Source organism: Rhamphochromis sp. 'chilingali' (assembly GCF_963969265.1).
Source record: "Rhamphochromis sp. 'chilingali' genome assembly, chromosome: 14".
NCBI classification, from domain to species: Eukaryota; Metazoa; Chordata; class Actinopteri; order Cichliformes; family Cichlidae; genus Rhamphochromis; species Rhamphochromis sp. 'chilingali'.
Window position 1 is genome coordinate 14,053,540 of NC_137941.1, and position 24,614 is coordinate 14,078,153.

Consider the following 24,614-nt stretch of genomic DNA (forward strand, 5'->3'; position numbering starts at 1 on the left):
AACACTTGTAATGTGTACTACCTCTGTTGTGTATTTCTTAATGGCTAAATAAGCCACACGTAGAGAACCGTCCACACGCTATCTGTAAACGCCCTGCACAGCTGTATTAAGCTGAAAAATAAGCATCGTGTTGTGTATTGCTAGTGATGGATGAACAGCATCACATGTCTAGGGAGCACAACAAATGCGGATTTCCCTTGCATTCAAAGCTACCAATACTGGAAAGCAGTCAACTCTGGAATGAAGTCACTCCCACCTCTGACATCAGACTTCCGATGTCAAAGGAATGCAGCATATCGCCCATAATATCCAACGGAAAACAACCACTTTATCTAATCAAAACAGAGATGACATTACTGGAATCCTCCTATTTCACTCTAATTGTTTTAAAAATGAAGACATACAAGGCATTTAAAATGCTCATAATTGTAAAATACTGATATTTTTATTTTTCAAAAATGCAGCAGAAATGTTTTATGCTTGACACAATCCAGCCATCCGCTGAGTCAGTAAACCCATATATGCAAAAAATATTCAGTCAATCAAACATTTGTTAAATGTTATTTTTATATCTCTTTGTAAAAGGTCTTTGCTTACCATCCACAATTTTTTTTTCAGCTTTCATTTTTCATGTATTCTGTTGACAGGTAACTAAAATCTCTCATGAAGAAGTTACTTAGGATGAGAGGAGGTTAAATAGGCCTCGCTGTCAAAGCTGCAATGTAGCTGCACAAATGAGGCTGGGAGGGGGAAAGGAAGGGGTTGGATAGGAACCAGATCAGGACAAGGAAGGCAGAAATAAAAGGGAGTAAAATGGGAGCTTCTCTGCGCCATCGTTATGGCTTTTGGTGAAGTTCCTGGAATCTGGGTTTTTAGTTGGAGCAAAGAAAAAAAGTTTTTAGCTTCACAGTAGCAACCAGATAAGACTATGATTTCATAAATGCTTCATATCCTATTATGATGACCAAAGCAGCAAGTACTCACGCTAAAATCAGCCATTATTTCCACATGATGTAGTCTGGGTGGGGAGGGGGGGAGTGATAATTAATTTAACTGCTTTCCCGGTGTGTCTTGATAGAAATTTGGAAAAATATTGCTCCATTAAGAGGATGTTAAGGCGTAAAAAGCAGCATGTTTGCCTCACACTGTAACACAAAGCAACTGTGATTGTCCCCTCTTCTGCTCCACCCAGACTCCACCTCATTTATCAAATCTGGCAAACAATTGGCACCATGGTGGCAGGTAGTAAGCCAAACATCGAGCTTACTACCGATAAATTGTTGGTGACACCGCCACATTTCTCTACAGACTGTGGGTGACAGCGTCAAGAGAGTCTAAGCAACAAGACTTCTTTGTTTTATTTAGGAGGGGTTGGCAGGCGTGATGGCGGCTTTTATATTTTAATGGGTGCAATTCAGTCGTGGGTTCGTAAAACAGTGGGGCTTGAAAAAAACAACAGAACGAATCCTTGAATTTTGAGGGACATGCTGTGATTTTCGACAGCATGTGTCCCAAAAAAAAGTCTTTCCCTCATGCCTTCTGTAACAACCCCGCAGGGTTATTAGTAGAGGTATTTAAGCCTTTTGTTCTTTGAATGTTTGGGGAGACATGCAGTGATTTTTGAACTCCTGAACAATCACCATCTGTCTGTAAATCTTCAGATTACATTTTGGTTTTTTAGGTAATATGGGTAAGGCCTTGACGAAGAATTTTAGGAATGCGAAGGGAAGGAGAGCAGGAAAGGTTCAAAGGGTTCGTGGTTTTTGGCTGGTGCTCAATCATCAAACCAATATTGCATTATCTACACAGTACTAGCTCATCTTCCCAATGATCAAAAAAAAGACAGGATGGAGTGAAAAATGTCCTATATTTCAACGACTAAACAAGTACCTAAATGCTCACATTGTTAAGAATTACTCAAATGACTGTGCATAGCAAATATAGTCTGTAAATAAAGGTACTGTGTACATATTACAGTGGGTTGAGATAGAAAGACAACCAGCCTTGCTTTAGGACATCTATACAATAATATAGTAATATCTGAAATGAAAGCAATAATGTGGTTAAATAAGTCATGTTTTAATGCAAGAGCAGGTAAATGCTGTAAATCATAATATATCATCTGTATCTTTCCATTCTATTTACAAGAGTTTAACACATAGCTGGTTAGAGTGATTCTTCAGTAAGTCTGGCAACACTTCAGAGGCCCCTTCTTCTTCTGAAGCTAATTTCTTTCTCTTGGCACACTTTCCATTTCTGTGTGTGTGTTTTTTTTCTTCATATCACTCTATCTCCCTTTGTCTTCCTCACTCTCACAGCTGTTAAATCCCTCTCAATGAAATCTTAATCTCTTTCCCACCATCGCGCAAACTTTTTCCTTCAGCTTATGTTGTCTTTTCAATCCCCCTCTTCCTCTTTCTCTGCTTTTTCCTTTTTTGTTTTTTTTTTACATCCATCTCTCGCTGGAATTTGTTATTTTCTCCTCAGCTTAGTTTGATCCTTGGCAGATAGGGCCTTTGATCTTTTAATGAAAAAAAAATGCTACATTCACATTTCACAGGTTGTTCAAGTTGACATCAGCAGTCTGTGTGTGTGGTACTTCATAACTCAGTTCTGCATCTACATCTGCTCTCTTCAGCCTCAGCACGGTTTGCACTGCGCAGCTCAGGTGCAGTAAGAGATGTAAAGTAACTGACCCCTTTGCCACAGTGCTCCTCATCCTCCTCCTCAGTTGTAGAAAAAGCAGATTTAAAATCCAAAGCAGGTTTTCAGACATTTGATGGATGTCCTGGCTCATCGGGTTATGAGCAAATGAGTATCTCGTCTGATCCAGTTTTAGGTTTCAGTTCCCCAGACATGCAACACACAGCTGTTTGTCTTTACATCCTGTTACTGAAAAATGTCTCTCTGTCATTCCTTCTGTAACAATCCTGCAGGGTAATTAGTAGAGGTATTTAAGTCTTTTGTTCAGTGTGTGTGTGTGTGTGTGTGTGTGTGTTTAAGTAAGGGTGTGTGTTGTATCTATGTGCTGCGGTATCTTGCTGCGGTTATACACGCGTGGTGGAGTGTGTGTGCGTGGAGATGTGTGTGTGTGGCAAGTGTGTATTACTATATGGGCTATGGTGTGTGTATCCCTGGTGAGGATGCCCCATCCTCATCCCGGCCACCGATCCAGGCGTCATTGGGGTCATTGGCGTCGCAGGAGTAACGGGGTGAGACCCCGGGGTCACGGGCAGCGATCCCGGGGTCAGAGAGGTCATGAGGGGGACATCGTCGGGTGAGCGGCGCAACGTGAGGGTGTAATCAGGTGGGCAGGTGAGGCGCACAGTGTCCAGTGTGCTGTAGATGTCCTGGGTGTCCAACCCATCCAGCGCATCTAGAGTATCCAGGGTGTGATGATGGTGAGCGTTGTTCCGTTCATCTGCTGAGGCAGCGTCACACTCCAGCTGCTTCACCTACAGGTTTGGAAAGTTGGACGAGAGAAAACAAGGAGGTCAAAACAAAACAAAAAAATGCATTATTAAATAACCACATCTAGGGCAGCAACTGAGTATTGTTTCTATGATAAATTAATCTACCGGGTATTTAATCAAGTAATTAATTTATCATTACTCCTGAATAAAAGATAACATGAGAAACTAGTTTAATGGGTTTGGATTTCATGTTTTACCCAGCAAACAGTCCAAAAACTGAAAAAATATTGAATTCACAGTGAAATAAATCTGAGAAAAACACCAAATCCCCACATGGCCAACATCAGCACAATTATGTATAAAGCCACAGTTCAGTAAAATAAACAATTAATCATTATACCTACTTCAGTGGGCAATTTTCTTCCCTTTAAATACCATTTAGCAGGTGCTATCCAAGACCAGCATAAAATATCACTGGTTTATATAAATATATAATGAATGCACAAGCCTCTAAATGCCACCTCGATCTAAAATGAGAAAGCGATATCAAGTGAAAGCTCTCAGTGGGTAGCATATGATAATAGAAGGCTTTCACTTCAAACCTGGCTAAACCAGACACTGAGCCTCCTCCAAAATAAGCACCGCTTTCCTTTGTCAGGAAAAGCCTCCGTGTTCACAGCACCACCAACGAGAAGATGTGAATAAGATCATCTGACATTTAATCAGGTCAAGTTCCATTTATCAATGTGGTCAGACTATTATCATGATGTTGTTTGCCCCTTTCAGGCACTACTTGATATTTTAGACATGGCATGGTTTTTTAATTTTTGGAGAAAATATTATATTTAACCCTACTTTTTGAGAACTTTGATATATCAAATATACACATGTGATTCAAATGATGGGCAGTAAATGACAACATAATCCTTCATAAGTCTTTTTGAGCAGTAATGCTATTAAATTTTGCAAAATCTGCATTTAAACACCCAAATATATTTCTTCACATGTTCAGGCATAGGAACATATTTTTGAATGTAGCGATTTCAACATATAAAGGACGGTAGTCTGGGCACCGTGTCACACATTTGTGACATGTGTCATGAAATAAAAATAGAAAAATAAGAATAAACCCTTAAATTGACCCATTAATGCCTGTGTATCATTTTTGAAACACGGTACTTTATTCATTGTTGAGACTTCTACATCATCAGTGTGATTTTTCCCCCTGAATAACTTAAAAATGACACAATACAATTTTAAGCCTGATGCAGCAAATATGACACAAATGAAAAAACAGAAATTATTATTAAATTCATTTTTTAAACAAATTTGTCTAATAGTTCCAACTCTCCATTTTTTTTTAAAAAATTGAATTTTCTGGCAATTATTTCATGGTTCAGGCTTTAAATGGTTAAAGGGACGGTTTAATAAGCAAAAGTGTGGTTTGTTGCCTGAGGCAACACCGTGCCATGGAGGGTTAGCTTGCTCGACACAACAAGTATTCACTGGTTTTAGAGTAATTTATTTATTTGATATATCATAATTCTGTTTTTATTTTTTATTTATTATAACAACAGCACAGGGCATAGTGATTGTGTAATCTCTTCTATTTATTATTTATTGATTATTTTTGTTGTACTGTGTGGCTATTGTTCAGTTATTCATTTTGAATCATTTATTTCCAGTTGAATCTTTAGTGATTTTGCAAGCCTTTCCTACATCTTGTACAAAAAGTATTCTGCAAAACCAGCACAGATGGACAACAGGGGTTTGGCTGCAGAAGACAATTGAATTTGTTGAAAACCCAAGAACTGACTAGAGTTTTTGAAAATAAGGCATTTAATTCAGTCTCAAATGAAATTTTACTATAATTTCTAATCAGGAACCTGATTTTAAAAAATGCTTAAAACAAAATGTGTCAGATGGGCTTAGAGGTATTTGCATCTGATCTTTCATATATACTACAGTAATTTGCACTGTATGAAAGTCATGATGAATGGTAAAGATTGGCAGCCACTCTGCATCTTAGTGTTGTTAGTTATGCCCTCTGTCAATCGTGGAAGGAAATTATGGGGGAACAAGGGCAAAAAACATGATAAATAATAAAATAATATTAACTGAAAGCTTGTGTGTTAATTGCATATATAAAAAATTACGTTTTGAAATATGTCTCATAGTTGCTGGGGTCCATTTCCGACCATTCTCTAACTCCTTTACCTTGAAATGGTGCAACGATGTATGAGTCATTGTTCTACAACTCAATTGAATAAAACATATTTAAGGCTCTAACCAGACCGCCTTTTGTTAGCTCCATTACCCTGCGATTGAATCTTGTGCTTCAGTGAAGCCACTATATTGTTACAGGGCAAGCATGTCTCTTAATGCATGTTTATGGAAGCAAGAGGTCTGTCTGCAATTAAAATAAATATAACACTGATTATTGGCCCAATTTTCTGATATTCCATTCCACAGCCCCAGACTAGTACTCGGGTCCCCCTATGCCACCCCATTTTTAAAAATCCTAGATGCACCTGCACACCGATGTGAGACATTCACATTAGTGAGATCGCCTTTAAAGAGTCAAACGTCTTGGTAAACTGGGATTTCATTGCACCTGATTCAGAGCCAGCTTTGAGCACCTCCACACAGAGTTAGGACTTGAATCCATAAAACAAATCAAATCAAATTCTAACTACCTCATGCTATTTGTCATATAAACCCCTCCTGCCTTTATTTGACTGATTTTTAGGTATTACTCTACATCAGCGGTGGGTAATTAATTTTCCCAAGGAAAACTGGGACCTTTGCGGAGGGCCACACGAATAAGTTGAACTTAGTTTTGGTCAGTTAATTTTATTTCTTTATAAATAAGCTTATTGGTGCGGCCCTCCTCAACAGTCCAAGTTTTGCCTCCTGTTCTACAATCATATGTTTTTCTTAGCCAGAATAATGTAAAACCCAAGAATACGTTCTAATAAAATGTTAGATTTTTATATTTAAAGAAACACAGAATTGAAAATACGGACTTAAAACATAAATCTGGCAGCTGTTGTGCTGAACTTGATTACTGTAGTTCAATTGCCAATTAAGATTTGTCAGCTATAAAACATATCTAACATTTAGCACTCGCTGTGTGAGATTTAAAAGCGACAAGCGGCTAACAATGCTCCAAAGAGGCCAGATATTGAATGAACTCGAGGCAAATGAAAGCAATTCAGGCAATTGTACACAGCTAACACCTGCACATGCATCAACACTCACAGATACACACGGATCCTCACACTGATAATGTCTGCTGATGACGGGCTGTGTTTTGCAAGAGTGCTCTACTGGCAGCTGCTACACTGACAAGAGTTTAATTACGTCGTCACACAAAACCTCAACTGACTCGCTGACAATGACCGTGATTATTTTCCATATAGCTTGAATCTGAAAGGGCACTCAGGGAGCACAGACCTCTGCCAAGGCTGATCCCCAATTTTGCAGGATTCAAAAAAAGCGCTCTGATTGTGCACACAAAAATGGAATGGGGTCTTACTTTGCCCATGCTCCACCTCTCCAAGAAGGTTGATGTAATTCTATAACTTTTGCTACAGAATTACAGCTAATCTTGGTGACAAACAAACAAACAAACAGACAAACCGCCAAGCTAAACAAAGATCTTTGAAGAGGATTTCTGTGGCTACACAAGCACACCATGACTCACCGCAATCTAGACTTCATCACATGTGCAAAGCATGTGCAGCCACCCACACTGTGACTTACCTGTAATGACATCAGTCCCTCCCCCTGTAGGTGGGCTGCAACGTCTGCTGGCGTGATGTCTCTCCTCGGTGGGGGAAGCGGACGTGGCCTACGATGCTCCAGACGCCTTTTGTCTTTTTTGTAAAGAAGAGCCGCAAATGCAAGTATGTTAAGAAACAACAGTGACGCTCCTACTGCAATAGTCACTGAGAGCTCAGTGGAGTAGTCCTCATTAGGGACACGGACCCCATTTTCTTCTCCACCTTGTCCTAACGCGGGCTCGGGTGGTTGTGGAGTACCTCCTGGGGAACCCGGGTGGCGTGTACTGCTAGGAGGCCAACCTTTGGATAGACGCTTAGTGTAAGAGTAAGGGGTGTCATCCTGTGGAGAGGGACTGTGAGTGAAAGACGACACCGACTGGAGGAGCTCGTTGACATGATGCAAGTGTGGGACCAGCTGGAGCCAGAAGGAGATTTTGGTAGCACGGTAGTGGTCTCTGACACGGGGCTTGAGGCCAATGTGGAGATACAGCTGCTCCTTGGGGGTGTATTTAGACCAAGCCACTTCCTCGAAGCGATTAGGCTTTGTGTGGATAAACTTGGTATCTTGAGGAACTGGCTGGTTTGGATCACTGAAAAATGCGAGAGAAGGATTTATTTGTTGCTAACAAATAACTGTAACCTTAAAGAAAATAATACTAAAAGAAACAAAGAAATTAAACACATTTAGCAAATGATCTCATGTTGCACCACGTGTGGCTCAGATATTCATTTGACGTACAAATATCAATGACTTTTTTTTCCCTTGCTTCTCAAATGTCAGGGAGTTCTCAGCTCCTTCTGTGCTGGCAATCATCCTCCGAGGATGCCGAGTTTCGCTCAAGCTGGCACAACAGTTTCATCAGACTTTCTAATCAATATTAAAGTGACATAAGACAAACCAGAGGCAAAAAATATTTGCTACAACGCAAAACAAGATTTATTTTCCTGTAAACATAGCTGCGAGGTGGTTTCGTTTTAGTTCATTGATTTTTGTGCAGTTTATATGCCTCTTACAGAACATTCCTGTTAATGCACAGTTCAAACTCCTGCAGTTTGAACTGCGTGCAAACCTGTCAGATATCTACATTAGAGATGAATGTGTGCGTGGTACAGTGGAAATAGCTTGAAAAATCACTTCTCTGACACATGCCGACAGGCATTTATTTGTCGATTTACCGACTTATTTGTGTCAGCAGCTAAAATGTTGGGAGTCAAACGGCAGCACATCTTCACAGACTTGCCAGTTACGTGCTATGTGCTCGCTTGTCAATCAACACCTTATGAACAGCACAAAAAGGCTGCTAGCTTAAAGACCCACCGACACACAAATGCACACAAGCTGAGGATTTATACGCCCACACAGAGGCGTGCAAAATATACATCAGGGAGCATCACATCTCCCCCGTTAAATTGAGCTGTCGCAGAGTTCCATCACCATCCGAGGCACTCAGAGCCGAGAGAAATCTTTCTTCAGAGAAAGTTCCCCTTTGATAATTGAAGTGTATACTGAAATCTTCACATGCCTACTTGGTGATTTTGCGCTGCGGCTTGCTGCGACGGTAATGACAATACAGACTATGGGCTAGAAACAGCTAACTTAATGCAATGTGACTGCCTTAATGCATTCACATTAAAGATATCTTTATTTCATGCCACAGTCAAATTATGTGAGCGCACTGTCCTGGTTCTTTACGCTGTGAAACAGTGAGGCTCTGCGGTGATTTAGATCAAGGTTTAGACCACAGATGTTTCTGTTAATCTGAAGAGGTCTCAGTGGATTGAGCCTCAATTGGATTAATTACTGGTAATTACTCACTTCAAGCACTGCAGAAAGAAGGTCCATCTTCAACAATTACTTTTATCTTGTATATAATGTCAGCGTGGAAAGATAAAAGGCACTCTTATCAGTGTGGATTGTCAGGTTTGTAAAGTTTTAATGCGGGCTTTTTCTGTGGCAGCAATATTTTTCAAAGCTATGGGCAGACCACTTCAGTCTGCTTTAATAATTTGGATTGCTCTTTGCTACTTAGTTTTAATTCAACATACTGAATAAACTATATTTCTCATTGCGTCAGAGAAGAGAAGAGAAGAGAAGAGAAGAGAAGAGAAGAGAAGAGAAGAGAAGAGAAGAGAAGAGAAGAGAAGAAAAGAGAAGAGAAGAGAAGAGAAGAGAAGAGAAGAGAAGAGAAGAGAAGAGAAGAGAAGAGAAGAGAAGAGAAGAGAAGAGAAGACATTTGTCAAGCAACAGCAAATTAATCAATTGATTCCTCTTTTAGGACATCACCTTGGCTGTCCTCAAAGACTTTTTTTTCAAGAGCAGGAGCTCTTTAACTATTTCCGCCAAGGTCCCAGAAGAAATGCCTGTCAAGACATTGACATGACAGACAACCTGTATGCCCACTTTGCCAAAATTAGTCTGCGGTGCTGCTTTCATTATTGTGTCTACAGCGGCGTCTTCTCGTCAGACATCAGAGAGCTCTTGAAGGAAAAGGCATTACAATAACATATCCTTTGCCTGTGAGCTCATTATTTTTGTTGCTCTAAAAGTGCGATGTTTTCATCTAATGCTACATTAAAATTCAACTTCTACGACAATTGCAATCAAATTTTTCTGGAGAAATGTGGTTCTCGTGCCATTATTTGCTATGTTAAATATTGCTTAATTTAATAAAGAAGCTGAGCGATTAAGCTTATTACTCCTGCCTGTTTTCGATAAACTCATGCCAATGCCTACAACTCAATGCTAACAATCAAAACTTTTACATTCTCCTCTTTGTTCCCTCTTTGACTGAACTCTCTGTGTGTAAACACTGACAGATAGCTCGGTGCCTGTGTTAATCTTTATTATTAATCTGTCCACAAATTAAGCACATGGAAAGGATATCAAGCGCTGCAAAGTGGAGAGGCTGTTTATCTTGATAACATTATAGACTTGAAACTTGGCTGTCCTATTTCAAGCCTGGAGGAGATTTATTCCAGTAAAATCAAGACTGAAATGTCCACACTTTCAGAAACAACACTTTGCGTTGCCAAAACCTCGTCTTTGCATAGTCAATTTAAAAAAAGGACAAGGAACGACTGATCTTTGACTTTGACAGCTGTGCATTTTCTTTTGCACTTGTAAAATGTGATTAAGTGTCTTGGCTTTCATTCTCAGTCATGAGACATTTTACACATGTGGGAGGGGATTATGTATTAATAGCAGAAATTAGAAACGGGTTTCTCCGTTTGAAAAGACTGAATGACGCCGAAGCCATCCTCTGTTTTTTGTCTTTTTTATGGACTTTTGCTTGTGTTTGCTTAATTCTCCGCAGGATTTTCCAACAGAACAACATCTCACATTGCAGCGGACATTTTATTAACTCACCCAGTCTTGGCAAAGTTGGTCCAGTAGGTCATAACGACCGCACTCAGCATCACATCGTTTTTGGAGAAGTTACAGTTGAACAGATCGGTGGGTCCCACCATGGGCACGCCGAACACATAAGGCACCTACACATATACACACATATTCATGTTAGAGTCAATACATTTGTTCTATGGACTCCAACCATAAGCATGACTGAAGCACTACTGAGTCAGATCCTGCACATTTAATTTGATCATATTTCCATACTCTGGTATCTAATCATTTTCATATTACATGTTTTGTTTGTGATCTTACTTTGTAGCAGGGATAGTGCAATATTTTTTATGCTTTTTCATGTTATGTTATCTTATGTTGACTAACAGAGGACTACAGTAGAGCTCTACACCTGCATATCGCTTTCGCCCTTCAGCTATTACATACTTGAGCCAAGGAAAGCACTTACGATTAGCCAATCAGCGCCAGGGGTGGGACAAACAAAGAACAGGCATTTATGTGTATCATCACCTGTGCACCCATATGCACTGGCAGCAGAGCCCAGCTTCAATTATTTATTAAAAGGGTCTTAGCTTCGTTACAATGTTCAATCACATGTGGAGTGGCAAAAAGTGAGATGGGCAACATTACTGAAATTGCACTGCTGGCTTTAATGGGTAATTTAAGTTAATTGTAAATGTATTTCACTTGTCTTAGTGGACATTTTTTATGCAAGGGTGAAAAGATCAAAGTACTTTCTTACTTAATGCACAACATTTGAAAACCTTGTGAATTACAGCCAATTATGCATTTTACATTTATTTCATTATTTTGAAAAAGAAATGTTGTTGGTGTGCACAAACAAATACACAACCAACAATGACTCTGTAGTCGAAATTAGACTAAAGTGTGAATTTTGTGTCCTGTTATAGCCATATTGTTACCATTATAATTCAGTCATCACATGCATGAACAAAGAGCTGTTTCATATAAATAGTCAGGAAAAATACACATACACAGCATATAACTACTTAACCACCTAAAAGGCCTGTAGCACAAGTTATTTCATGAACATTTCTGATATTTAATGCTCTAATGAATTCCTTAATCAAGTATTTTGAACAGATCAATGTGAAGCAGTAACAAACCCCAAAGCTCCTCATTCATTGTATAAATCTTTCAAGATTCTTTGAGAAATAAGTCATTTTGTCAAATTTGCTTTAGAGTTAATTACTCAGATTAGTCACCGTCCTTTGCGAAGTCTTTCTTCTATCCTCTTTGATATTTAGTCTCATTTCTTGAGCCTAGTGCTTAATAACTCTTCCCATGCAACAGATACTGCTCATGTACTTTGATCTCACCTCATCACCGTGGGCAGAGTCGGCCCAAGGTGGCGTGGCGTCACTCTGGCAGTGGTGGTAAAATGAGTAGAAGTAGGTAGGAGACCCATACTGAGCGTGGAGATCAGCTGTTGCTATTGCTGGTGCCACCCACTGATGGTCAGTAAAAAGCGCCACTAGTGTCTTCCTGCGGGTTTCTGCATTGTCCCGATCCGCCCAGTCTGTGTACATGAACCTTAAATCATAAATACATTTGAAATTTAGTCAATCGATCATCTCATCTTTCAGCAAATCTATTATATGCATTACAGAGCAACAAGATTTCACAGCGAACGGATATTTATATACCAAGGATTCAAATTCTGTTGTCCTTGCACAATGACAATAAAGGTCTTGCACCTTGAATCCAGATGTCGAGAGGAAGAGATGGATCCGCATGCTTATACAGTGGTGATTCAACAGTCACAAAGTAAACCAGCCCTAAAGCATGCAAGCATTATTTGTTTGACACTACATAGCTAACTCATAATGTATAAAATTAACAGTAAATTGCATGAAATAATACCTAAATAATACCTCCTGCAAAACTAGAGACCATAAACTCATCATTGGAAACTATGGTCAGCTCTTTTTGCAACCAGAGCAGTCACCCTATGCAGCGCATCATAAGGAATTCAGGTTTAAGGTCCCTCTGCACTGCTTCAGTTTTAAGACACCACACTATGTCTACAGTTGTCTATGGCTTTTAGATTTTGCTAACTATGCTTTTTGCCATGCCTTTGACCAGAAGATTGTTCCCACTTGCATGTCAGTTTGATATATTTGAAGCTACAATGAGGGATCAGTTAACTTAGCTTAGCATGCAGATACTACAGTGTAGTGGTTTACACATTTGCCTAACAAGCAAATCATCCCCGGCTCAGTCCCAGGAGGAGACTCAAATCCCTTGGGCGATGTGTCAGGAAAGTCATCCGGTATAAAAAATCTGCCAAATCAAATATGCAGAGCAACCCACTGTAGTGACCCCTCTGTGATTAAGGGAGCAGTAGAAGTAGCCTTTTGTTCTAGCAGTTGGAGAAAACAACTCATTTTGTCCGTGTTAAAATAATTGCTAACCAACACCTCTAAAACTCACTAATATGCTGTGTCTTTTTCCACTAAGTCTCCTGCTGGTTTCCTTTATTCTAGGAATCACTGCCTGGAGGCAAGACACTGTCAATGTGAAGGGAGGAAGTAACAAATTACATTTATTCTCATTACAGTGCCACTAGTGTTTTATGAGTCCAAACTTTGGCTACATTGGTATATGCTGCAGAGTCAAAACAAATGTCACATGAAATAGGGATAATAAACACGTGAGAACGGAACAAGAAGCTGTAGCTGACATAAAAACCAGCTTGTTTACTGTGAAACACACATGTTCTCCGTGAACTTTACCTCATGAATATAGTTGTTGCACTGCTTGTTCACGCTGTTTCAGGTTCAATGCTAAAACACTTGTGTGGGGGGGGCTTTGCTATCCCTTCATCACCTATGACCCGCATGTGGGCGGTTGGTTTTCTCAGACCCATGGCCTGCTTGTATATTCTTATTATTCTGTTGTGTTCAAGGCTGCAGTCGCCCTTACAAGCTATGTCTCCTAGTATGAAGTATGCCTTAGATTTGGACATAGTACTTTAATATAGTGTGAAGACTGTGAGGCAAAAATTTAAGAAAAAAAATATGCGATTTGGAAGGTTACTTAAATCATCCGTCTTGTGATGCACGGCTCATATCTTCTACCACACAGAGGATTGTGAGTCATAATAGCCAGAAAAGCATGTTGGTTTGCATGCTTCAAATAGTGACTGGATGCTGTGGGACATCCTTGTCATTTTGGCATACTGTTTTGGACATACTGTATTGTGACATACTAAATCTTTATCTTATATAATAAGCAGCATGGTAGTAAGAATATTGGAACAAAGGCCATCTCTCTCCTCTGATCTCTGTCTGTGTCATGGATGTCTTTAGAGCCGCAGGTCTGTGTGTCTGTTTGACCAACAGTGGGACTGAGGCAACAGTAGACAGGACGACAGTGTGGGTGTGCTTATTTGTGCTTCAGAACGCGACCGCCATGTAACGATCAGAAAATAATGTTTTTCTTGCTCGCACTGCTCTCCTCATCATCCACTTTCTAGCCTGCTTGGCCACAGCTGTTCTCCCCATTTCTCTCTCTCTCTTTCTCTCACTCAGGAACAAAGGGGTTGGGTTTGAATGTTGGTAGTTTGCACGTTCAGATAATCTAAATTTTGACTACTATGACAAATATCCCAGTATGGCCACTTGAAATGAAACATCCAGCCAGACAAAGAAGGCAAAATAGAGGAAAAGCTGAGACTGATTTTTTTTAATTTCCTGAATTTTTAGAAACAGGTTTGCTTTAAGGCCGAGGAGTAAAGAGTTATCTTTAAAACAGGTAGGCATGTCAGCAAGTTCATTGTCAGTAGGCAATAAATGTAAAAATAGCTCAGGTTTGTAATCTGCTTTAACCTATAACTGCAGATCTATTAAAAAATGTAAATAATGTAAAGGGGATGTAATGATCATGCAGGGATCCCATGGGACAGGCAATGTCATTTTGTGTCTGAAAGCCCCATAACTTATTGCACAAATGTTGTAACTTCAAAAGTCTCATTCAGCTCAGTGTTTGAAGGCTTAGAGGCAGATTAAACTGAGAAGTGAAAAACAGAAAAGCTGAACCTGGAGCAAAATCAGAGTCAGGAAGGAACTACAACAAACTAACTGTGAGCACCACAGTTAGTGCCTATGTAATCTATGTGTGTTAGTGGGCTGCAGCTGCTGTGTGTAATTAGCTTATATTGTTTAGAGATTTCAGTGTTGTCGGCTGTACTGATGCCTCATCAGCTGAGGCTGATTATTTGATTTATGTAGCTTAATATTGCTACACAGAGTCTGAGGACACCCACTCTGGTTGTTCGGTTCTATTTTCTTCTAAATTCTGTAAAGGCCACCACCTGCAAAATACTCTATTGACAGTTGCCATGTTAATTTTACTCACATTTTAGTGACTACATTTGAAGGAAACTCTTTTTATTTTAGCATAAAATCTCTTTAAGGAAAGGGATACTTTTCTTTTTTCTTTTTACGAAGGTGCAACCTCCAGAGCTGAAAAATGAAGCCAACTGCAATTCCTCCAGGTGCCACTTTAGGCTGGCTGCAAGAGACTCAATCTTCATAGTGGTAAAATGTCCAACTTTGCAGCATCAAAAAGCATATTCACAGCATGGATCAAAAACAATTTTGGGCTCTGCGGATAGTTTCCCTCCTCTTAACCACTGGGTAATTGAATTATGGGCATAACCACATTGATTGACTAACCCATCATAGGCAGATGGCGCTAACTGGTGTCTGCTAGGCCTCACCTTCACTGCTGCAATAGAAGATAAAAACTGGACCTTTTTATCTTCTATGTACTATTGGGGCCCTGTGGAGCATTTTTAATGGATTATCTGATTAATATTGTGGCTTCTTTTGCAGCCATCCAAGACATTTCTCCTTCAGTTTTGGTGAGTACAATTGTCACTGTGTTATTTGCACGTTACATAGCGCTAATTAGCTGATATGTGTGTCTATGTGTTGCACCGGAACAGTTTATGAATGCAGCTTAGCTAGTATTAGCTAATGAATTAGCACTCCACTTTTCCATCCATATAAGCTAACTTCTGGCTCCAAGAAAACAACATGGTGCTGGGGAAAACACTAACACTGATACTTTAAAATGTGAAGATCAAAACCAATGGGTGACATTAAACTGTCTGATTTTTACTAAGTACTGTTGTAAAGTGCTTCTTCCATCCCTGGTCACAGCCATGACAGATATTTTTTCATAAACTTTAGACATGCTGGAGTCTGTTTCTTTAGGACAGAACATCAAGCTGTTCACACTATTACATCACAGCTAGCTGACACACTTCTAACTGCAGGGTCACATTTATTAGCTTCGTATCAATGATCCCATCTAACTTTCTAAAAGAAATCTGATAATTATATTATTTGGAATGTCACATTATTATCCCCTCACTTATTACTCATTTTTTAAGTATATTCAGAAACATAACTCACCTTATGCTTTCTCTCAATGTGTCTCGGCCCTCTGGGTATCCATACAAACTATCCACAAAGTCCGACACTGCAAAGTCAAAGTCCTCAGCACTGACACCGTCCTCTGAGTCCACTATGCCCTCCACAAACTTCACGCCCTCGCCCTGATTAACCCCCAGCATCACGTCGTAGTTCAGAAACTCTCCCTGCTCCATCAGAATCTGGGGGTCATCAGGTATAACATCACCATCAATCACCGGGGCAAAAGCTGTATGATATTTGGCTGGTGTTATGTTCTGCTCCACAAGTTCACGGTAACTCCGGCCCTGGAGGCAGGCAACCAGTTGCGTGCTGTCATCGATGCTGCAGCCCACTCTTTCACCGAGCTGCCGGGCATACTTGCTTGGCTGGTAGTTGACAGCCCAGCTGGCTAAAGCACTGCCACTCTGGATGATGGCTCTGTGGAACAGGTCTGATACACATGAACACACAAACATACTGTAAATACAAATCTGGGTGTAGATGTAGCCTGTATACACTGAGGCACATATATATGGGTGCACATGCACCCACACATGTGTGCATGGATGCACAGCCACTTGAATGCACACCGGAAGGTTGCACAACACATTTGCACACATAAATAGATCCAGAAACAATCATTCCCACGGCAAGGGAAAAAAAATTGGCATCGAAGATCTGCATTATTCTGATTTAAAGTATGACAGGTTATATCTGGCATACTAAGTTGAAGTAAGAGTTAAATGTTAAAAGTTAAAAATAATAACAGCCCTAGGCTATATGAGTCACGGGCAGGCTATATTATTCACAGAATTCAAAGGCTTTTTCAGGCATTAAGACCACTAAATGAAAGCTGCAACGGTTCACTGGAGACCTTGAAAAGATTCATAATGGTAAATGTCAGAGCTTACAAAGCAGCCACCTACCTACCAACCACCATCACAATCTGTCCATTCTCTTTATATATTTTTAAATGCAAAAAAAAGTTTAACATACAGATGGGTGATAATGATCGCTGAATTCTTGAAATCTATGGCAAGGAGATCAAGTGACTGGTGGTGGATGGGGGGGCATTTTTTCTGCCATGATTTGGTTCTCCCCTTGGAGATTCTTGGAGGTGGGTCACTGCAAATCAATACATTGTTATTCTGACTGATCACCTTTATCCTACGATGAGGCATTTATTTATTTTTTGTCTTGATCGCCGTGCTCTCTCCCAGGATGACAGTGCCTCCACCCATAGGGATAGTGGACTCACTTAACTCATTCACTGCCAGGGTTTTTGAGCATTTTTACTCATTTTTGAAGAGCCACAGAAAACTGTGTGTTATGATCATATAAACGCTGAACCTACCAAAATGAAGAACAGACTCTCTTCTTCCATCCAAAAAAAAAGCTTGTTTCTACCATTTTCCATTCTTTAGTAATCAGCTGTAGAAGAGAGGTGGGTTCCACCAAAAATGCCTGTTTTGACCACAAAAAGGGAGAAAACGAGCTTTTTGTGAAAAATACATTTCAAGCAGTCTGATGTTCACTGACAAGCTGCCCGAGGTTGTATTCTAGCCCCTCCCATTGGAAACGTAATTGTCGTCTATAGACGTCAATGGCAGTCAACGTAAGTTTTTCAATTGACGTCTATAGACGTCAATGGCAGTGAATGAGTTAATGATGTAATAAGTATGAAATTACTTAAGTCATACATTGTGGTCTTCAGAGTTTTTGGATGTCGACTCCAATGAAAACACCTATGGGAAATTCTGGATTGACATGCTAACCAGGGCTCTTAACCGCCATCATCAAAAGACCAAAAAAGGGGGAAACCTTGATAGTCCACCACTACCCTAAAGTTGCACTGATGGCATGTTGTGGCTTGACAGTTGGTTTTTCTTTTCATTTGTCACCCATCTTTAAAGGTTGAACTGAATAAAACACAGTACATCAATACACTTTTTATCTTTGATTCTCGCTCACCCTCCGAGTAGTGCGACAAGGTGAGGAGGCTCACGCAGGATGCTCCAGCCCCTGATCCAAACACCGTGACCCTGTTTGGATCCCCACCAAAGGCTGCGATATTTTCCTTCACCCAGCGCAGGGCCTGGATCTGGTCAAGCAAGCCGTAGTTCCCTTTTGCTGCCTGGTCACCTGTACTAAGGAATCCTATAGGTAGGCAGAGAGAGAAGGAAGAAGTGGTGCATCTTTATCTCACAATAACAAAAAGAAACTCAAAAGAAAACACAAAGTTGGGCACAAGATTACGGCATTCATACTGTTAATTATTCACAAGTTGTTTTTATGATACATTGAAGTTTAAAATTCATGAAAAGTGATGTGCCTCTCCTGCAATTCCTCAAACTGAATCAAATCAACAAGTTACATCCATATTCATTCATTCATTGTTGGTTTAAAATGGAGCACTGTAACAAAAAATAATTTCCCCCAGGGATCAATAAAGTATTCTGATTCTGATTCTGATTCTGATGTCAGGAAATATCAATTACACACGGAGATAAACGCATAAATCTACATGTGCATGCAGTTACAACTGCAGCGATCCCTTATTCCCTTTACTACTGATGTTAACTAAACACGAGGATCCTAACGGCTCACTCCTCTATCTCATTACTGCAAAAGCTCATTTCTGTGAACCTCAAGCACATAAGAGTATAATGAGCAAGAAAAGCAATGCTAAAATACATTTCACCACTTATGTGCATTTGTCAGAAATTTCTCTGAAGCAAAAAGAAGGACACTGTAAGGATTATATTCGTTTAGAAGAGCTGTGATTATTATAACTGTATAATGTGCTTTCATATTCTGGGGAAAAAAAATTTGAGTCAATCGTTTATTTATTTCATTTATGCTCATGTGCATAATTGTACATCGCTTTTAATAAATGGGCTCACCTCATGCATCCAACTTATGGTGACAATGGCGAGGAGAAGGAAGAAGATGTACTCGAGATGTAGCTTGATGGTGATAGTGATGATGATGGAGAAGGCGCAGGTGGTGTAAACACAGGGGATGGAGTGAAGACACAAAGAAGCATGTAGGAGGGTCTTTATTTGGCTCTGAATGATGATTACAGCAGTAGTTGCTATATTTTCCCCAAGGTCAGAATTAAATGGAATTTCTTCTCACCCACTAACCACATGCAGCTTTATTCCATCTTATAAAATCAATGTCTAATGAAAGCCTTGGAAATTAGCATTTAAAAACGTATTAACCTTTTAGCATGTATTCAAACCCAATTTTCAAAAAAACATTCTCTGCCTAATTAAGGAGGAACCCAGATGTGTCCTTACTTTTGGGAGAGAAATGTCTCTCAAACAGCCTGAAAATGATTTGCATGTGCAAGTAAAATATATATAAACCGATAAAATTTAATTAAAAGCCACCTATTAATTAATACAAAACACCAGTCTAGTTTTTCTATTACTAATTTACATAATCATGCATATTATAATAAGGGATGTCATTTTTTTAGCTGTATAAGCTAAATCAGGCATTAAAGTAGAAAAGATACAGTATCCACATGTTTCTAACTTACATATTATTTTCATATTTTCCTCACTCTCACTGCTAAATAGTGGGCACCTTCTTATTAGAATGCTTTTACCCAGTCAGTGGGATGTGTTGCCTGTATATTGATTGAATCAATATACGGGCCTCACACAAACAACTAAATGTTCATGCCCTTAGTGTAATACAGTAAATGAGGCCTCGCATTTATTTTTAACCCTCCTGTGGCCCTACTCAGCTCTTTGTAATTTTAATAATTACAACCACAAGAATGCTTAATACCAGGATTTTAAGACATTCTGATTATCCAACCTGTGAGCTTTGCATAGCTGCCTAAAATTAGAAAAACCACAGGGAATCAGATTTTTGCTGTTCAGAGAGCAATGAGTCAGAGAGTCATGGAGGTAAAGTGGATCAGATTTGAGTCGATGCTAGTAGTGGTGGTGGGGGGGTGGCTTCAGGGGGGTTTTCTTTTTCCACCAGGGACCCCCATACTCAACATGTTTCCACTTAAAGAAAAAAATTTAAAAAATAAACGGAAAGGGCGCTCTGGGTAAAAACAGCGCACTAATGGTTTTCACATTTCATAGCTCGTTGAAGGATTAAACAATCCAGATGGTAAGTATACTCTAGATTTGACTTCTGTGTTGAGACGTAAAAACTGAATTTTGTTTTAAACGAAACTGTTGTATCTTATAAAAGAAAGTTCCCACATAATGAGAAAAAGCAGAAATATTACATGTAAAAAAAATTCATTTACAAAGTACACACTGCATCAACCCTGAACTCTCAATTATAGCTCATAATATCTAATAAACAAAAACTAAAACTGAATTAGTGTAAAGCAACAATGTAAAATGCCGTTTTCTCCAAACTAATGCATTTTTTTTCCTGGTGTAAGATCATTCTGATAAATCTCACCACTGCGGTGACCACTGCCATCGGTGGACCTTTTGATTTATGCATTCCCACCTTCATCGGCTTCTATCATGGGGTAAAATATCCATCTCTTCCTATGCAATTTAATTTTTCTGGAAAAGACTAAATTCCCAGATTAAATAAGTGCCACTGAGATGTGGACAACGCATTTCAAATTATTATCCATCCATCACCCTTTAGACTACCGCTTCATAATGGAAATTACCATACAGTAGGTGTATGACACTGCAGTGATACCCAGAGCACCTTGGCAGTAATTGCTCTGCTATTGTTCTCTCTCGAAGGGTGGAGCACAGTTTTGAAGCTCAAATTCAGCCATTTTAGAAGCGATTCACTAAAAACCTGCTTGTGGCTGCTTGGATTTGGGAGACTTAAACTTAAAAATAAAGGCAATACAAAAACAAACCATGAGCATATACACTTAATACAGCCAAATTGTATACATACTGGAGACAGGATGGGTATGAAATGTAGATAATTTTTACCTAATACTCCTAGGCGGTAGTTGAGAGTTATGACGATGACATTGCCATAGCTTGCAAGCACACTGCCATCCATCATGTTACCGGTGCCTTCTGTGTATGAGCCACCGTGGACGTAGACCATCACTGGCCTCTGCCCCTCCTCATGGATGTCTGGGCAAGAGAAAGAAAGATAGATAGATAGATAGATAGATAGATAGATAGATAGATAGATAGATAGATAGATAGATAGATAGATAGATAGATAGATAGATAGATAGATAGATAGATAGATAGATAGATAGATAGATAGATAGATAGATAGATAGATAGATAGATATTAGCATCACATGGCATTTTTTTGCATAACTTTTTGCACAGCTTTATTCTGTTTGTGTGTGCATCTGTGGCTGTGTGTGTGTAAATGTCCATGTGTCCATTTTTATGTATCTCAGCCTTTGATCACTCTTCGGGTTTATTTGCTCCCCTGCCTTCATTTTTCAGTTGGTGGGTATAAATTGAAGTGGTGGGAGCGTTCAATGCCATGGCGTGTGTATGTGTGTATGCGTGTGCGTAGGGTCACATGCATGTGTATGAACCAATATGTATGCATGAGTTAGTCTGTGTCCTTCCCACTTTCCTCCACAAGTAAAGGCGTAAACCCCATGGCGACTGACGCAGGTGTCTGCATATTAAGTGTTGGTTCAACCAGCAGTGTGCAGAGGGGGTTGAGGGAGCAAGGTATAGTTTAAAAAAAAAAGATTTATTTGTTTGTCAAGGTTATGTCTGTGCTCTGACAGGACACTCATGATTTAATCATTTGTCATGCCCAAAATATTCCCACAATCAAGTATCATCCTCTTAGCCAGTGTAGAGCAAAATGAACCTAACCATGTAATCCTAATCCCAATCCTGCACGCTTGTTTTCCTTCCCTGCCCCCAGATTTCACTGCACACCACTAGGTTCACTTACCTTCCTCAGTTGGCACATAGATATTGAGGTAGAGACAGTCCTCGCTCTGGTGAGTGAGGTACGTCGCTGCTATATCCAAGTTAGCAGTGAGCCAGGATGGCATCATGTCTCCCAGTATGCTCCTCTCATCCAATGACTGTGGGCACACAGGAGCAAACTGCGTCACGTTTCGTATTCCTGGCCAAGGTAAGGGCGGCTCAGGCGGCTGGAAGCGCCGATCCCCCGTTGGAGGCCTGGCGTAGGGTACTCCAAGGTACTGAATGACAGGCCCAAGGAGGTCTGAGGGCAGCGGGGTCAAGATGCCACGGATACGGCCCTGTGCCGTAGAAATGACCGGCACAGTCTGTTGTGCCAATAAGGAGGGTGGATAGAGAGAAAGGGAAAGGCAGAGGGAGAGGAGGAGGGATAGAAACCTGAGGTGGAAAGAGAAGGATGAAGGGGGGGATAAAAGTCTGCTGGTCCTCAGCTCGGACATGATGATGTGTTTTGGGGATGGCTGGAAGAGGAGGGATAGGAGGGGCAAGGGGAGGAACTGGGGGAGGCAGAGGGTTCCGGCTGCTTTGACCCTTCAGAGGTATCCAACACTCACACACAGCTGCTGCTCAGCTTGGCCCATAGCACACACAACACAGTCCTGGCTCCTGCAAACAACCTTTTCCCCTTGTGTATGTGTCTGTCTGTGTGTGTTCCTGTGTGTGAGTCAGTGATTCTGTTCCTCTGAGTGTGCAGTGACTCAGTCAGTGACTCCGTTCAATACGCCGTCTCAGAGTGTATGCATGTGTGGAACTGTTTAAGTGAGTGTGTATGTCTTGGACTGGCGATTTGAGCCTGCTTGCATGTCTGTGTGTATATGTTTGTGCATGTATGTGTGTGCAAGTCTCTCCTGTTATGTAAACAGTGGCATCACTGTTCCGCTGTCACTTTCTCCTTCGGGTCACCCCCATAACAAGCCCAAACTGCCGCCTGGATAAGAGAAAGAGAGGCAGAGAAAAGCGGAGGAGGGGAAAAAAAGAGAAAGAATGGATTTAATTAGTCCTGATTAGAATAATCACAGGGCAACAATAAATAAATAAATAAAATGTCACACACACACACAAACACACAGGAGACACACATATGACATCACAAGGCCGGCTTGTGCACCTTGCTTTCTTTTCATGATAAAAATAGATATGGGAGTGATAGATAGGGCAAACGAGATGTTGTCCGCTCAGCTTAACTCGGTGTCAGACTGTCAGGGCTGCTGTGTCACATCCTCACTACACACTGTTTCACAGATCACAGGACCCCGATGGGGGGATGGGAGGGTGTCACGTCACACGCTTAATTAAACCCCGAATACACCGTAGGGCTCCTGACCTGCATGTAGCATAAGGTAGGAAGCCTGTGACGCGCGCACGACCACGCACACGCATACTTTGCTCTCTATCCCACCACCTAAGATGCGTGCAATACACCTTTTTTTTTTTAATGTCTCACACACACTTTCTTTGTCACCTTACATGCTCAGTCTTTTTCCCTCTCCATCTCAAGCGCACTCACACACACTCTCACACACACACACACTCACAGCTGCTTCCCAGCCGACACTGCTTTCTCTCTCTCTCTCTCTCTCTCTCTCTCTCTCTCTCTCTCTCTCTCTCTCTCTCCCTCCCTCCGAGGGCCTGAGGGCAGAATATTAACACACGCGTCCACATACGCGCACAAAGAGAGAGAAACATCAATTCTCTGTATAATCACACACACATCCGCGCGCGCGCGCACACACACACGCCGACCCACTGTAAGCTGCAAAGATATTAGAGTGTAAAAGGATCAGCGCGCTGTCGCTCCTCTTATGTTAGATTGTATTGGTGTCTGCTGTCCAAGGTGCTAGTTAACATTCCAGTGGTGATCACACACACGCTGATGAATAACGCTCCATTTATCAAGGCAAACCCGCCTGCCACCCTCCCCTTGTGTATTTTCATATAGAAAGAACAGATAAAAGCTAGGCTGCTTTCTTATTATAACGAACGAGAGGGAAAGCGTGTGCGATGAAGAAGAATAAAAAACAAATAAGTGTGGAAAAATGCTTGCCTGTGAGGTAGAATTCCCTGTCTAAATCTCTATCGGCTCTGAAGCTGACTACGGCAAAACACGCTCACTCACTCACTCACACACACACTCACACACACACTCAAATGCAAAGCCTCAACCTGCATCCCCGCTGCAGTAGAAGGGGAAAAAATCCTCAAATGACAAAAATGTAGGATATACCGTACCCAGGCTGGGTGAGAGGTGTGAAATCCCATGGACCTGCTCTCCTTTCCCTTCCACCGCAATATTTGCCGCGTGTTTTCGCTGCTGCAGCTTATCCGACGTGCCCGGGATGGGATATTGGGAGATATTCCTCTGCTGCTGCTACTGCTGCTGGTGATGGTGGTGGTGGTGGCACGTCTCCGGGGTGGGAATAACCCAAAAAAGAAACAAGAAGAAAAAAAACAAAACAACCTACAAGCCTTCCGCCTGAGAAAGGTGGGAAGAACAAGAAGAAGGAAAAAAAGATTTGTTTGGAGCTATAGTAGAAATTTTAATGTTTCTCCGAGGAATACAGGGCCCAGGACGTTCAAGTGATCAATCTCCTTCTCTCCCTCTCTCCCTTTCTTTCTCCTCCCCCATCTCCCCCTCGCTTCCTCGCTTCCCCCCCCCCCTCTCTCTCCCCCTCTTTCTCTCT

The 24,614-nt window shown here is 40.8% G+C and overlaps 1 protein-coding gene across 1 annotated transcript; it reads right to left on the reverse strand.

The window, feature by feature from the left end:
• Positions 1-447: 447 nt before the first annotated feature.
• On the reverse strand, positions 448-24,526 carry LOC308409466 (neuroligin-4, X-linked-like). Its single transcript, XM_080902246.1, has 9 exons — positions 24,163-24,526; positions 21,899-22,861; positions 20,950-21,099; positions 17,978-18,163; positions 16,007-16,457; positions 11,903-12,116; positions 10,566-10,690; positions 7,179-7,788; positions 448-3,455 (listed from the first exon to the last, which is right to left on the reverse strand). The coding sequence occupies exons 2-9, from the start codon at positions 22,371-22,373 to the stop codon at positions 3,048-3,050; spliced, it is 2,619 nt and encodes an 872-aa protein (XP_080758372.1). The 5' UTR covers positions 22,374-22,861; positions 24,163-24,526; the 3' UTR covers positions 448-3,047.
• Positions 24,527-24,614: the final 88 nt, after the last annotated feature.